Consider the following 15924-nt stretch of genomic DNA (forward strand, 5'->3'; position numbering starts at 1 on the left):
GAGGAATGTGGAAATTCAGTTTAAAATGATAAGTCCTCTGGGTCCCGGGCTCTGGCTCTTTTTGGTGAGGGGGATGAATTGTGTCGAGAGCCCCATCTGACGAGGCTTTTCATTAAGGTCATTTCGTGTCGGGGTGGATATAGGCTCTTCAGACAATCGGTCAATCAGGTGTATTTATTGAATGCATCCTGTGTGCAGAATACTGTACTGAGTGCTTGGGAGAGGACAGTATAACAATAAACAGACACATTCCCTGCTCACAATGAGTGTACAGTCTAAGGGGGTAGACAGACATTAATAGGAATAAATAAATTATGGATACGGACATAAGTGCCATGGTACTGGGAAGGGGGATTAATAAAGGGAGCGAGTCAGGGCGACTCAGAAGCGAGCTGGACATCCACTGAAATGGCGTTTAAGTGCTTACTGTGTGCCAGGCAGTATACGAAGCGCTAGGGTTGGTACAGATTAATCAGGTTGCACCCTGTCCCACATGGAGATTCGTTCATTCATTCATTCATTCAGTCGTATTTATTGAGCGCTTACTGCAGCGTGGCTCAGTGGAAAGAGCCCGGGCTTTGGAGTCAGAGGTCATGAGTTCAAATCCCAGCTCTGCCAATTGTCATCTGTGTGACTTTGGGCAAATCACTTAACTTCTCTGTGCCTCAGTTCCCTCATTTGTAAAATGGGGATGAAGACTGAGCCCCCAGTGGGACAACTTGATCACCTTGTAAACTCCCCAGTGCTTAGAACAGTGCTTTGCACATAGTAAGCGCTAAATAAATGCCATCATTATTATTATTATTATTATTCTTACTGTGTGCAGAGCACTGTACTAAGCCCTTGGGAAGTACAAGTGGGCCACATATAGAGATGGTCCCTACCCAACAGTGGGCTCACAGTCTAGACGGGGGAGACAGACAACAAAACAAAACATGTGGACAAGTGTCAAGTCGTCAGAACAGATAGAATTAAAGCTAAATGCACATCATTAACAAAATAAATAGAATAGTAAATATGTACAATTAAAATAAATAGAGTAATAAATTCCCATCTTATAGATGAGGTAACTGAGGCCCAGAGAAGTGAAGTGATTGGCCCAAGGTCACACAGCAAAGTGGCGGAGTGGGGATTAGAACCCAGGTCCTTCTTACTCCCAGGCTAGGGCTCTATCATCATCATCATCATCATCAATCATCGTATTTATTGAGCGCTTACTATGTGCAGAGCACTGTACTAAGCGCTTGGGAAGTACAAATTGGCAACATATAGAGACAGTCCCTACCCAACAGTGGGCTCACAGTCTAAAAGGGGGAGACAGAGAACAAAACCAAACATACTAACAAAATAAAATAAATAGAATAGATATGTACAAATAAAATAAATAAATAGAGTAATAAATATGTACAAACATATATACGTATATACAGGTGCTGTGGGGAAGGGAGGGAGGTAAGATGGGGGGATGGAGAGGGGGACGATGGGGAGAGGAAGGAAGGGGCTCAGTCTGGGAAGGCCTCCTGGAGGAGGTGAGCTCTCAGCAGGGCCTTGAAGGGAGGAAGAGAGCTAGCTTGGCGGATGGGCAGAGGGAGGGCATTCCAGGCCCGGGGGATGACGTGGGCCGGGGGTCGATGGCGGGACAGGCGAGAGCGAGGTACGGTGAGGAGCTTGGCGGCGGAAGAGTGGAGGGTGCGGGGTGGGCTGTAGAAGGAGAGAAGGGAGGTGAGGTAGTAGGGGGCGAGGTGATGGACAGCCTTGAAGCCTAGGGTGAGGAGTGAGGCTCTATCTATTAGGCATGACTGCCTTCCATCTTCCTTCCTACCATTTGCAGGTGTTGAGTGTCCCATTTGATAAGGCTTTTCACTAAGGCCATTTTGTGGGCGGGGGCAGGAGGGTGGGCATGGGTATCGGCTCTTCACACACCTGGGGGCGTCCACCAAAACTGACTGACCGCCCTCCGTCTTCCTTCCTACCCGTCTTCAGGCGGTCATGCTGGACTCTACCGACGTCAACCTGTGGTACAAGATAGGTCACGTGGCCCTAAGGCTTATCCGCATCCCCCTGGCTCGCCACGCTTTTGAGGAAGGTCTCCGCTGCAACCCGGATCACTGGCCTTGCTTGGACAATCTCATCACCGTCCTCTACACGCTCAGCGACTATACAAGTGAGTGAATAATATAAGCACGCCCGAGGGATTAGTTAAGCGCTTACTCTGTGTCAAGCGCTGTGCTAAGCGCTGGGGTGGATACAAGAGAATCAAAGACTGTGAGCCCCCCGTGGGACAACCTGATCACCTTATAATCTCCCCAGCGCTTAGAACAGTGCTTTGCACATAGTAAGCGCTTAATAAATGCCATCATTATGATTATTACTATTATCAGCCACAGTCCCGTATGAGGCTCGCAGTCTGTGGGAATAATAATAATAACCGTGGTATTCAGTGCTTACAATGTGCCAGGCACTGTACTGAGCGCTGGGCTGGGTACAAGCAAATCAGGTGAGACAGAGTCCCTTCTCCTCATGGGGCTCACAGTCTTTGTCCCCATTTTACAGAAGAGGGAACTGAAGCACAGAGAAGCGAAGTGACTTGCCCAGGGTCACACAGCATGCAGTTTGGAAGAGCTGGAGTTAAAACACAGGTCCTTCTGTCTCCCAGGCCCTGGCTGTATCCACAAGGCCACACTGCTTTTCCTGAGAAGGAGAACGGGTTTTGAATCCCCATTTTGCAGATGAGGAAACCGAAGCACAGAGAAGTGACCTGTCCAAGGTTCTACAGCATCTTAGTGACAGAGCTCGGGATTAGGACCTATTTCCAGGCTCCCAGGTCTGAACTCTTTTCCAAGCGAGAGACCCACTTGCTTGGCTTGTTTGGAATGGAGCCTGACCCGGCTCCTTGAGACGAAATTCCAAGAAACAAGTTGGGGAATGGTTCTGTTTCCGATGCCTGGATTATTCCATTTGACTAGCTTCTCCCACTGAACACATTTGTTAGCCTGTGTCCAGAGGGCCGGCAGAAGCTTGAAAATCTTGATACGCAATCATATTCAGTGAAGCAGCATGGCCTAGTGGATAGAGAAGTGAAGTGACTTGCCCAGGGTCACACAGCGGACAAGTGGCAGAGGTGTGGTTAGAACCCAGATCCTTCTGACTTCCAGACCTGGGCTCAATTCTCTGTCTCAGTGACCTCATCTGTAAAATGGGGATTAAGACCATGAGCCCCACGTGGGACATGGACCGTATCCAGTCTGATTAGTGTCTACCCCAGTGCTATGTCCCACATTGGGCTGACTGCCTTAATCCTCATTTTATGGATGAGGGAACTGAGGCCCAGAGAAAGTGAGGTGGCTTGCCCAAGGTCACACAGCAGAAGACACGTGGCAGAGGCAGGATTAGAACCCAGGTCCTTCCATTCCCCAGGCCCGAGCTCTGTCCGCTAGACCACGCTGCTTCTGTCATAGTGGGAGAGTCTCATAGCCATAGGTCTCAGAGCGTGCGTCTCTTCATCCTCAATTTTTCCTTCTCTTTTCACGTATGATAATAAAGGTGGTTTGTTAGGTGCCCTCTATGGGTTCAGCTCTGTGCTAAGTGCTGAGGTAGATAGAATGCAATCAGACTGGACGGTCCTTGTCTCCCATGAGACTCACAGTCTAAGGGGGAGGGGGAAAAGGGTATTGAATCCCCATTTTCCAGCTCAATCAATCACTCAATTGGTATTTATTGACTATATACTGTGTGCAGAACACTGTACTAAGCACTTGGGAGGGGACTATATAACAGAGTTGGTAGGCATGTTCTCTGCCCATAAGGAGCTTCCAGTTCAGATGAGGAAACTGAGACCCACAGAAGTTCAGTGACTTCACCGACGTCACCCGGCAGGCCAGGGGCGGAGTTGGCCTTAGAACCCAGGACTCCTGACTCCCAGTTACACTGTACTTCTTCCCAGAAAAAGCCTCTCTTCTATCTTTTTCTGACTCTCTTTTCTGTCTTTTCCTGATTCTTTTATCTTTCTTCCTGACTCTTCTCTCTTTTCCTGACTCTTTTCCTGACTCTCTTCATGACTCTTTTCTCTCTTCATAACTATTTTCTCTCTCTTCATGACTCCTCTCTTTTCCTGACTCTTTTCCTGACTCTCTCTTCATGACTCTTTTCTCTCTTCATAACTATTTTCTCTCTCTTCATGACTCTTTTCCTGGCTCTTTTCTCTCTCCTCTGACTCTTTTCTCTCTTTTTTTTTACTCTTTTTCTGACTCTTTTCCTGACTTTCCTCTCTCTTCATGACTGTTTTCTCTCTCATGACTCTCTTCCTGACTCTCTTCTTTCTTTTCCCAACTCTCTTCCTGACCCTTTTCTCCCTCTTTCTGACCCCTTTCTCTCACTTCCTGATTCTTCTCTCATTTCCCGACTCTCCTCTCTCTTCTCTCCTTTTTCTCTTTCCTTTTCTCTACCTCAGGCATTTTTTAATCTCCTTTTCAGCTCCCCATTTTGAGTGAAGACCGGGCAGGATTAATTCTTGGTTTTTATGTCCTTCCCAGCTTGTTTATATTTCATTTGCAAAGCTCTGGAGAAGGACTGTCAGTACAGCAAAGGCCTGGTTCTTAAGGAGAAGATCTTTGAGGAGCAGCCCTGCCTCAGGAAGGACTCCTTCCGGATGTTTCTGAAATGGTAATCTTACTTCCGACTTATTTTGGTCCTGCGCTGTGTTGGTGGGCTCCCCTGGTAGCCCTGCTCATTGCAGTTGTTCAGGAGTACGCAGCTAAGAAGCTGATGTTCTTTCACCAATCAATCAATAGTTTTTATGGAGTGCTAAATCAGTGAAGGGAGAATTATAAGCTCCTTGAGGGTAGAGATTCATTCTTTCAATTGTATTTATTGAGCGCTTACTGTGTGCACAGCACTGCACTCAGTGCTTGGAAAGTACAATTCGGTAACAAAGAGAGACAATCCATACCCAACAACGGGAGATCATATCCCCTAACTCTGTTGAACGCTCTCAAGCATTTAGTACAGTGCGCTTAGTACACAATAAGCTCCTTGAGGGCAGGGATCATATCCCCTCACTCTATCAAACACTCCCAAGCTCATAGTACAGTGCTTGGCACGCAGTAGACTGTAAACCCCTTGAGCGCAGTGATCGTCTAACTGTATTGAATGCTCCCTGGTGCTTAGTACAGTGCTGTGCACACAGTAGGCTATAAGCTCCTTTAGGGCGGGGATCACATCTCCTGACTCTATTGAACGCTCCCAAGGGCTTAGTACACTGCCCTACACATAGTACATTGTTAGCTCTTTGAGGGCAGGGATCATATTGCCTGACTCTATTGTACACTTGCAAGCATTTAGTACAGTGTTTTGCACACCATAGACTGTAAGCTCCCTGAAGGTGGGGATCAAGTCAACCGACCCTATCATTTAGTACAGTGCTTTGCATTCAGTAGATTGGAAACTCCCTCTAAACTGTAAGCTCTCTGTGGGCAGGGATCGTGTGTACTAACACTTGTGTTCTTTCTCAAGCACTTAGGACAGTGCTCTATACAGCATGGGTGGGTGAGCAGCATATGTCAGCTTTCATTCCTGCTTCTCCATTCAGTCAGTGGTATTTATTGAACGTGCATTGTGCGCAGACCATTCTACTAAGCATTTGGGAGAGTACAATCCAATACAGTTGGTAGAGGCACATTCTCTGTCCACAAGGAGCCTACAGTCTAGAGTCAGTCAGACAGCCATCTTTATGGAGGGCTTACCGTATCCAAAGTGCTATACTAGTGCTTTTTTGGTTACAATTTTTCATTTGGAGAAAATTGGGAAGCAGCCTGGCCTGGTAGATAAGCACTGGCCAGGGAACCAGAAGATCTGACTTCTAATTCTGGCTTCTCTCCCTCCCTCCCTCCTTCTCTCCCTCTCTCTCTCCTTTTCCACCCTCTTTCCTTCTTTCCATCTTCTCTCTTCTTCTCTCCCTCCCTCTCCTTCTTTTCTTCCGTCTCTCCTTTTCATCTCTCTCTCCTTCTCTCCCTCCCTTTCTCCTTCTCTCCTTCCTTTCCTCCCTCCCTCCTTCTCTCCTATTCTTCTTCCCTCCTTCCCTCCCTCCCTTCTCCTCTCCCTCCCTTCTCCCTCCTTCTCTCCTTCCCTCCCTCCTTCTCTCCTTCCTCCCTCCTTCTCTCCTTCCCTCCCTCCTTCTCTCCCTCCCTCCCTTCCTCATATCTGTCCCTTTCTTTTTCTCTCTTTCCTTTTCTCCCTCCTTCCCTTCCTCCCTCCCTCCTTCTCTTCCTCCCTCTCTTCTCTCCTTCCTCCCTCCTTCTCTCCCTTCCTCCCTCCCTCCTTCTCTCCTTCCCTTCCTCCCTCTTTCCCCTTCCCTTTTTCCCATCCTCCTTCCCATTTTCCCTCCCTCCTCCCCTCTCTCCTTCCTCCTCTCCCTCCGCTGGTCTCCAAGTGACCTGTCGATCCACAACGTGGCCGTGAGCGCGGCTGAAACGAGAGCCATCATAGAGGAAGTGGCAGAGCTGCGCCGGAAGAGACAGGCCCTGATGGTGCGGGAGAAGGAGCAAGATCTGAAACTCGTCCAGCCCATTCCCTACTTCACGTAGGTTCCCGACAGCAGGCCGCTGCCTGCGCGGTTTGAGGTGGTCGGGGAGGCTTTAACGTGATCAATACTAACAATAATAATGATGGTATTTTTTAAGCGCTTACTATGTGTCAGGCATTGTTCTAAGCGCTGGGGTAGATCCAAACAAATCATGTTGGACAAAGTCCCTGACCCACACGGGGCTCACAGTGTCTTAATCGCCATTTTACAGATCAGGGAACTGAGGCCCAGAGAAGTCGAGGGACTTGCCCGAGGTCACCCAGTAGACACGTGCTGAAGCTGGGATTAGAACCCAAGCCCTTTTGACTCCCAAACCTGTGCTCTATCCACTAAGTCACGCTGCGCTCAGTCCGTCAGTTGATGGTATGGACTGAGCGCTTGCTGGGTGCAGAACACTGCGAAGCAGCCTGGCTCAGTGGAAAGAGCCCGGGCTTTGGAGTCAGAGGTCATGGGTTCAAATCCCAGCTCCACCAATTGTCAGCTGTGTGACTTTGGGCAAGTCACTTAACTTCTCTGGGCCTCAGTTACCTCATCTGTAAAATGGGGATTAAGACTGTGAGCCCCCCATGGGACAACCTGATCACCTTGTAACCTCCCCAGCGCTTAGAACAGTGCTTTGCACATAGTAAGCGCTTAATAAATGCCATCAAAAAAAAAAGCAGCGTCGTTGTAAAGGATGCCTTTGGCCCTCGGCAGGTGGAAGTGTCTGGGGGAGACGTTCCTGGCCATGTACCAGCATCTGACCACCTGCGAGCCGCCCCGGCCCAGTCTGGGCAAGAGGATTGACCTCTCGGAGTACAAAGAGCCCGCCCGGCATCTGGTCCTCTCGCCGACCTCCACGCCCGTCAGCGTCATCCAGCCCAACCCCGGCAGCGCCAGCCCCGCGGCCCCCCTGGCCGAACCCGCCCTGACCTTCGCCCCGCCGCCCTCCAGCTTCGCCATCCACAACCCCAGCCTGCTGGAGCCGGCACCGACGTTAGGTGAGGAAGCCAAGGGGGTGAGGCCGGGAGGTTCTTCCGTGTGGAGGTAAGAATAATAATAATAATAATAATTGCGGTGTTCTGTAAGTGCTTACTATGTGCTAGGCACTTTCCTAAGCACTGGGACAGATGCAGCATGGCGTAGCGCTCCAACCCGCCCGTGTCTGCTGTGTGAACTCAGGCAAGTCACTTCACTTCTCTGTGCCTCAGTTACCTCATCTGTATAATGGGGATTGAGACTGTGAGCCCCATGTGGGACAGGGGCTGTGTCCAACCCGATTTGCTTGTATCCATGCCAGTGCTTAGTACAGTGCCTGGCACATTCATTCATTCAATCGTAAGCACTTAACAAATACCATAATTATTATTATTATTATTATTAGTGGATAGAGCACGGGCCTGGGAGTGAGAAGGTCATGGGTTCTAATCACGGCTCCACCACTTGTTTGCTGTGTGACCGTGGGCAAGTCCCTTGACTTCTCTGGGCCTCAGTTACCTCATCTGTAAAATGAGGATTGAGACTGTGAGCCCCACATGAGACAGGGGCTGTGTCCAACTGACTCACTCGTGTCCACCCCAATGCTTATTACAGTGCCTGGCACATAGTAAGCACTTAACAAATGCCGTAATTACCATTACTGTTATCACAAACTATTCGGGTTGGATACAGTCCCTGTCCCACATGGGACTGACAGTCTCCATACCCATTTTACAGATGAGGGAACTGAGGTCCAGAGAAGTGAAGTGACTTGCTCGAAGTCACACAGCAGACAAGTGGCAGAGCCAGGATTAGAACCCAGGTCCTTCTGACTCCCGGGCCTGGGCTTTATCCACTAGGCCACGCTGTGTGGGTGTCAAACTACATATTTCACTTATGAAATGGTTAGCCCATTTTCACCCACCTGGCCTTTTCTGAATCTAACTGAGCTTTTTGAGAAATATTTGGCTCCTCAGACCCAAAAGACTTAAGGGGTCAAACCCCATTTGCCAACTAGAGAAGGATGCTTCAGCCCTGGGAAGGTGAGATTTTTTTTCCCCGTGGTACTTGTTAAGCGCTGACTTTTTGCCAGACACTATAATAAGCTCTGTACTAACAACTGGCGGAGCCGGGATTAAAGCCCTTCTGAAGCTGGACTGTTAAATTAGTACATCCTAATTCTGCCATAGAAGTGTATTTGTGGAGGGATTGTTAAAATCTCTCGATCGACCCGTAGGTGACGTTCCAGGGAGCGACAAATCCAAGAAAGCAGTGAAGCGGAAGAGGATTTCTGACGAGAGTGGCGAGACCGCAAAGAGGCGATCCGCCCGGGTCCGGAACACCAAGAGTAAAAAGGAGGAAAAGGTGGATTTCCAGGAGCTCCTGGTGAAGTTCCTGCCGTCGAGGTACAGCGGAAGCCGGCGGTCGGCTGGCGTGGATTAACGCCGCTCCCTTTCCCCGTCCTCTAACACCAGCCCACCCTCTGTACCTCCGTCTCGTCTATCCTGCCACCGACCCCTAGCCCACATCCTCAGGCCTGCAGCTCCCTCCTCTTATCTGACAGGACACCCCTCTCCCCACCTTTAAAGCCCTCCTGAAATCACAGCTCCTCCCAGAAGCCTTCCCACACTAAGCCCTTGTTTCCCTCCCTTCCTTCTTTTCTTTTCATGGTATTGAAGCCCTTATTATGTGCCCGGCCCTGCACTAAGCGCTTGGATAGGTAATGATAATGACGATGGTATTTGTTAAGCGCTTATTATGTGGCAGGCAATGTACAAGCAAATCGGGTTGGACACATTTCCTGTCCCTTATGGGACTCACAGATGGGGGGAACTGAGGTCCAGAGAAGTGAAGAAATAATAATAATTAAGGTATTTGTTAAGTGCTTATTATGTACCAAGCACTGTTCCTGGGGTAGATACAAGGTGATCAGGTTGTCCCACTTGGGGCTCAGTGTCTTAATCCACATTTTACAGATGCGGTAACTGAAGTACAGAGAAGTTAAATGGCTTGCCCAAGACCACAGAGCGGACAAGTGGCGGAGCCAGGATTAGAACCCACGTCCTCTGACTCCCAAGCTCGGGCTCTTTCCATTAAGCCATGCCGCTTCTCAAGTGACTTGCTCGAGGTCACTCAGCAGACAAGTGGTGGAGTCAGGATTAGAATCCAGATCCTTCTGACACCCAGGCCCTCTATCCATTAGGCCACGCTGGTACAAGCAGATGAGGTTGGACACAGGCCGTGTCCCACGTGAGGTTCCCAGTCTTAATCCTCATTTTACAGACGAGGTAACTGAGGCCCAGAGAAGTGAAGCGACTCAGCCGAGATTACACAGCAGACAAGTGGCCGAGCCCGACGAGGGCTCTTGTCCTTCCGACTCCCAGGCCTGGGCTATATTCATTCATTTCATTAATTCATTTGCATTTATTGAGAGCTTACTATGTGCAGAGCACTGTACTAAGCGCTTGGGAAGTCCAAGCTGGCAACATATAGAGACGGTCCATACCCAGCAACGGGCTCACAGTCTAGAAAGGGGAGACAGACAACAAAACAAAACATGTGGACAGGTGTCAAGTTGTCAGAACAAATAGAATTAAAGCTGAATGCACATCATTAACAAAATATATGGAATAGTAAATATAGACAAGTGAAATAAATAGAGTGATAAATCTGTACAAACATATACACAGGTGCTGTGGGGAGGGGAAGGAGGTAGGGCTGGGGGGATGGGGAGGAGGAGAGGAAAAAGGGGGCTCAGTTTGGGGCCAGACTCAGTCTCAGTCTGGCTCTATCCAACAGGCCACACCGCCTCATTCACGACTCATTCACAAATTGACGATAACTCGCCTCCCTGCTTCCTTCCTTTCCCCGCCCCTGCTCCTGCCACAGGATGACCGACTCTGGTTTAGAGAAGGGACACCTTGGTGGGCGTGGTGGTCAACGCCACGGGTCCCGGCCGTGTCCGGCGGACGCCCGACCTGCCAGGCGGAACTATTTCTAAACCGGATGCGTCTCCCCCAGATTAAGGAAGCTGGACCCGGAGGAAGAGGGCGATGCATTTAGCAGTTACGAAGTCCAGTCGGAAATCAAGCAGGAGAACATGCAGACCGTCGGGCCCCACAGACTGTCGTTTGACTCCACGACGTTTATGGAATCCGGTGAGAAAGCGCGGCCGGCCGCCCGCGCCCTGGCCTCCGGAATGGTTTTCTCAAGCCTTCTTCCCTGACTTGATTCTTTCCTTTCCATTTTCCTTTTCACTCAGGGCAGATGCTCTCTGTCTCCGGAGAATTAATCCAGGTGTATGTTTCACTGTCATCCGATCAGTACCCTCACCTGCCTGGATTTTGGCTTGGCCTAACACCCTTTGTTTTGTGCCGGCATTCCCCCATCCGGTCCACCGGGGCAGTTCATCTCTTGAGCCATCCCAAGAGCGTCCTTTCCCAGAGGACCCCTCGGTCTCTCTCATCAACCGACCGGTTCTCCGCTTTGCCAGCTGCGCATGCTCTATCTGCCGGGGGGCCGGGGGGGCCGTAAGGGAAGCGGTCCTCAAAGGGAACCCGCGATACCACCCTGGGGCCCGCTGAAACCGGTCCTCTCTCTTCCAGAGAAACAGGACGTGCACGAGTTCCTGCTGGAGAACCTGACCAATGGGGGCATTTTAGAGCTGATGATGAGGTACCTGAAGGTAATCAGCCAAAAGTTCTTGGTCAAGTGGCCGCCCGGCCTGACGGAAGTGGTCCTCAGTATCTACAACAATTGGAGGAAGCACAGCAGCAACCTGCCCAACCCCCTGCTGAGGGATTGTAGCAACAAGCACATCAAGGTAGGCCCGGCGACCCTCGGGGCAATCCCTCAATCTAGCAGTGCTGTTTATTGGAAGCAGTGTGGCCTAGTGGCAAGAGCACGGGCTTGGGAGTCGGAGGACGTGGGTTCTAATCCCGGCTCTGCCACTGGTCTGGGCGACCTTAAGCAAGTCACTTCATTTCTCTGGGCCTCTCCCACACTTCTTCTTTCCCTCCCTTCTCTTTACCCCATCTCTCTCACCCCTCTCCCCTCTTTCTCCCCCTCACCCCCTTCTCCTCCTGTCTCTCCTTCTCCTGGAACACATTTTTCATGGCTGTCGATTGATTTACAGCGATTGTTAAATGAAAAATGGGATAATCGGGAGAAGTGTTATTTCTGATTTTTATCTCCCAATAACTCTTCTGTTTCCTTCCCGTTCTACTCTGTGCCTTTCCCTTAGGATATGATGCTGATGTGCCTTTCCTGTATGGAACTTCAACTCGACCAGTGGTTGCTGACCAAAGCCAAGAGCTCAACAGGTACTAAGTATTTAGTGGAGCCGTTTCTTCGACCGCATTCGGTAACCCTCAGTGCCTTAGAGGGGCAGTGGGCTTGAGGGTTCTGAGCAGGGCGGAAGGTAGAAGGTTCTGAGCAGGACGGAAAGTGGAGGGCTCAGCCGAACGCAGTCAGCGGAACTTGGGTTTGAAATTACAGCCTTGTAAATGCCAAGGCCAAGAAGTTACATCAGGAAATACAGCCTTGCCTTTATTTGCCATTGTGAGATTTTCCGGAGGCATTTGGGCCTGCAGGGAAGGGACTATAAATGCCATTGATTGTTTGTTTGGTTTTTAATGATATTTGTTAAGCGCTTTCTATGTGCCAGGCACTGAGCTAATTGCAGGGGTAGGGGCAAGCTAATCAGATTGGACACAGTCCATGTCTCACACTGGGGCTCACAGTCTTATCTCCATTTTACCAATGAGGGAATCAAAGCCCAGAGAAGTGAAGTGACTTGCCCAAAGTCACCTAGCAGGCAGGTGGTGAAGCTGGAATTAGAACCCAGATCTTCCAACTCTCAGGCCCAGGCTGTTTCCACTAGGCCACACTACAACTGGCTTATTGAATATCATGCTGTTGAGAGAGACGTAATAGGGGTTATATGTGGTAGGAAGGAAAGCAGCGTGGCTTAATGGATAGAGCACAGGCCTGGGAGCCAGAAGGACTGGGGTTCTAATCCCGGCCCTGCCAACGTGTTTGCTTTGTGACCTTGGGCAAGTCACTTAATTTCCCTGTGCCTCAGTTCCCTCACCCATAAAACGGTGATAAAGCGTGAGCCCCATGTGGGACAGGGACTGTGTCCGACCCGATTAACATTTATCTTCCCCAGCACTTAGAACAGTGCCTGACACATAGTAAGCGCTTAACCAGTACCGCAATTATTTATTATTAATTATTAGATGGATTGGGATCACCCAAGAGCGAAGTACAGTGCTCTGCACACAGTAAGCGCTAAGTACATACGATCGATTATTTGGGAACCTATGTAACAATTCAATTTTATGATCCCACAGACTCAATAGTCCTACCAAACTTCTGTTTCTCCATGGCTGGGGGATTGTGGTCCCCCAAGGGAAACTGCTGTGAAGTCGGGATGTGACTGATTGATTTTTTTTTTTTTCCCAGTGTCTCCTCGGAATTGTCCCGCCGGCATGGCGACTGGCAGGTTTGGGCCGGACTTCCCGGGCAACCACTTCCTGGGCGACCTTCTCCAGCTGTCGTTTGCCTCCTCTCAGCGGGATCTTTTTGAGGAAGGCTGGTTGGAGTTTGTGGTTCGAGTGTACTGGCTCAAGGCGCGTTTTCTGGCTCTGCAGGTTGGTTTGCAGCTGATTGTTTTTCCTTTTTTTAAAAAGCAAAAATAAAGTTCTGCTTACAAAGGAGATAGAGACAGGCTCATATTGTTAATCATCCGGTCATATTTATTGAGCGTTTACTGTGTACAAAGCACTGTACTAAGCATTTGGGAGGGTACGATATGACAATAAACAAATTCCCTGTCCACAGTGAGCTCACGGTCTAGAGGGGGAGACAGACATTAATATAAATAAATAAATAAATAAATTATAGATTTATAATCAGTCAAACAGTGGTATTATTGAGTGCTTCTGCTGAGCGCAGCACACTGTTTTAAGCACTTGGGAGAGTACAATAGAATAGAGTTGGTGGCCACATTTTTTTTTTTTATGGTATTTGTTAAGTGCTTAATAGTGCCAGGCACTGTACTAAGCGCTGGGGTAGATACAAGCAAATCAGGTCGGACACAGTCCCTGTCCCATATGGGGCTCACAGTCTCAATCCCCATTTTACAGATGAGATAATTGAGACCAGAGAAGTGAAGTGATTTGCCCAAGATCACACAGCAGACAAGTGGAGGGGCAGGGATTGGAACCCAGGTCCTTCTAACTCTCATCCACTAGGCATGCTACGTCCACATTTGAAAGACTCCTGACAGTAATTGGCTGAACGTCCCCAATAACCCAGTAATTCCATTCTATTTTTGGAATACTGAATCGAAGACCGTTTTGCAGAAAACTTCCTTTTCGTCTCACCTTATCTGTCTTATTTCTTGTCTTAGTTAAGTGCCAGGAATCGGAAAACAAGGAGAATTAGATACCTGAAGGAAATCTTCTCATTTAACAATAGTCTAAGTGTTCGGTAGAGTCAGAAGAATTTCTTAAAATAAATTAGAACTTTTTAGCAAAATACATTTCGATAGAGAGCCAGGGTTCATAACAGATGCCTAGCGGAAACGAGGTCCTGAGGAAACTCAGAATCTTGAAGGCTGGGCTCTGTGGAACCTCTGTAACTCAAGTTCGTGGAGTTACAGTGCTCATTTATCACTGGTCGAGACCCAATTCTGGGTAGTTTTGGTTAAAAGTAAGGTGTCTGACCCTGGCTGGAGAAATAGTCCCCTGTTTATGACAGTGTTCCTATAAGAGAATTTATCCCGATTTACAATATTCTAACAGGTTTTCAGGAACTGATTAGTTGGTCGGTTTGAATGAGGATTGGGGGAGGACAACTTGGACTCTGCTTCCTGCATTTATTACCCAGAAGCTTTCCAACCATCCTTTGTTCCTTGTGGGCTGGGATCTCGTCTATGAATCAGTCAATCTGTCGGATTTATTGAGCGCTTACTGTGTGCAGAGTATTTTATTCAGCGCTTGGGAGAGTATAGTGTAACAAACTCCCTGCCCGCAACGAGCATACAGGAGAGAGGTGGAGACAGACATTGATATAAACAAATAAATTACAGATATGGACCTTAGTGCCATGGGGCTGAGGGAGAGTGAATAAAGAGAGCATAACAGGGTGACAGAAACGCGATTGGGAGAAGAGGAAATGAGAGCCTAATCAGGGAAGGCATCTTGGAGGAGACATGCCTTCAATAAGACTTTGAAGGTAGGAAGAATGGTCATTTTTTGGATATGAAGAGGGAGGATATTGCAGGCCAGAGGCAGGACGTGGGCGAGAGGTTGGCGGTGAGATCGAGATACAGCAAGTAGGTTGAGATTAGAGGAATGAAGTGTGTGGGCTGGGTTGTTAGTAGAAGAGCAGTGAGGTGAGGTAGGAGGGGGCAAGGTGATTGAATAAGGAGTTCCTGTTTGATGCCGCAAGTCTACCAACTCCATAGTGTTGTACTCTCCCAAGCACTTAGTACAGTGCTCTGCACACAGTAAGCACTTCATACATAGCATTGATTGATTGCTTCAGTGTTATCGTGGAAAGGGTGAGGCAGGGGACAGGGTTTCTTGATTACTGAAGGTCCTGGAAGAGTGGAAGAAATTGAGGGCGTGGGTTTGTGTACTGTGTGACCATGACAAGTAACTTAATAAAATAAAAATAATAATGATCCGAATAATAACAGTAACTATAAGGGTATTTAAGCACTTACCATATGCCAAGCAGTATACTAACCATTGGGCTGGATAGATAATCAGGCCCTACAAGTGGCTTACAGTCTCAGTTGGAGGGAGAATTGGTATTAAATCCTCCTTTTGCAGACGAAGGAACTGAGGCACTGAGACGTGAACTGACTTGCCTAAAGTCACATAGCAGGCAACTAGCAGAGCCGGGAATAGAAGCAGAGTCCTCTGACTCTCAGGCCTGGGCTCTTTCCACTAGGCTGCTTCTCTGCGCCTGTTTCCTCATCTGGAAAATGCTTATCCCTATTTCACAGGAGTATCCCGAGGATAAAAACAGGGTGAGGAATATGAGAGCATTTTGGAAACGCTGCACAAATTCCAAGTATCATTATTCTTGTATGTGGTGGCACCTGTAATCCCAGCCCCTGTGTTTTCCTCCCCTTTTCCCACAGGGTGACATGGAACAGGCCCTGGAGAATTACGACATCTGTACTGAAATGCTTCAGAGCTCGTCCGCTCTCCAAGAGGCTTCTGGGAGTGAGACGAGGAGCATCCTCATCAGGCTTCCCAACCTGCACACGGATTCCGTGGTTTCACTCGAGGAGGTGGGTAGAGGCCTTCCGCGTCCGTTCCCTTTCCACAAAACTTCGCACCGGTCGGACCTAGGGACTTTCTCGCACT

At 48.9% G+C, this 15924-nt stretch overlaps 1 protein-coding gene across 1 annotated transcript in view; it reads left to right on the top strand.

Moving 5' to 3' along the window:
• The window catches only part of CABIN1 (calcineurin binding protein 1), a 192802-nt gene that overhangs the window by 5255 nt on the left and 171623 nt on the right, over positions 1 to 15924 (top strand). The window contains exons 5-14 of the mRNA XM_038762494.1: positions 1984 to 2164; positions 4533 to 4662; positions 6428 to 6577; positions 7277 to 7560; positions 8775 to 8943; positions 10559 to 10695; positions 11143 to 11360; positions 11781 to 11859; positions 13004 to 13191; positions 15696 to 15848. Coding sequence (XP_038618422.1) covers positions 1984 to 2164; positions 4533 to 4662; positions 6428 to 6577; positions 7277 to 7560; positions 8775 to 8943; positions 10559 to 10695; positions 11143 to 11360; positions 11781 to 11859; positions 13004 to 13191; positions 15696 to 15848 — 1689 coding nt within the window. The remainder of the gene's footprint in view (positions 1 to 1983; positions 2165 to 4532; positions 4663 to 6427; positions 6578 to 7276; positions 7561 to 8774; positions 8944 to 10558; positions 10696 to 11142; positions 11361 to 11780; positions 11860 to 13003; positions 13192 to 15695; positions 15849 to 15924) is intronic.

The sequence above is a fragment of the Tachyglossus aculeatus genome, chromosome 21 (genome assembly GCF_015852505.1).
Source record: "Tachyglossus aculeatus isolate mTacAcu1 chromosome 21, mTacAcu1.pri, whole genome shotgun sequence".
Classification (NCBI taxonomy): Eukaryota; Metazoa; Chordata; class Mammalia; order Monotremata; family Tachyglossidae; genus Tachyglossus; species Tachyglossus aculeatus.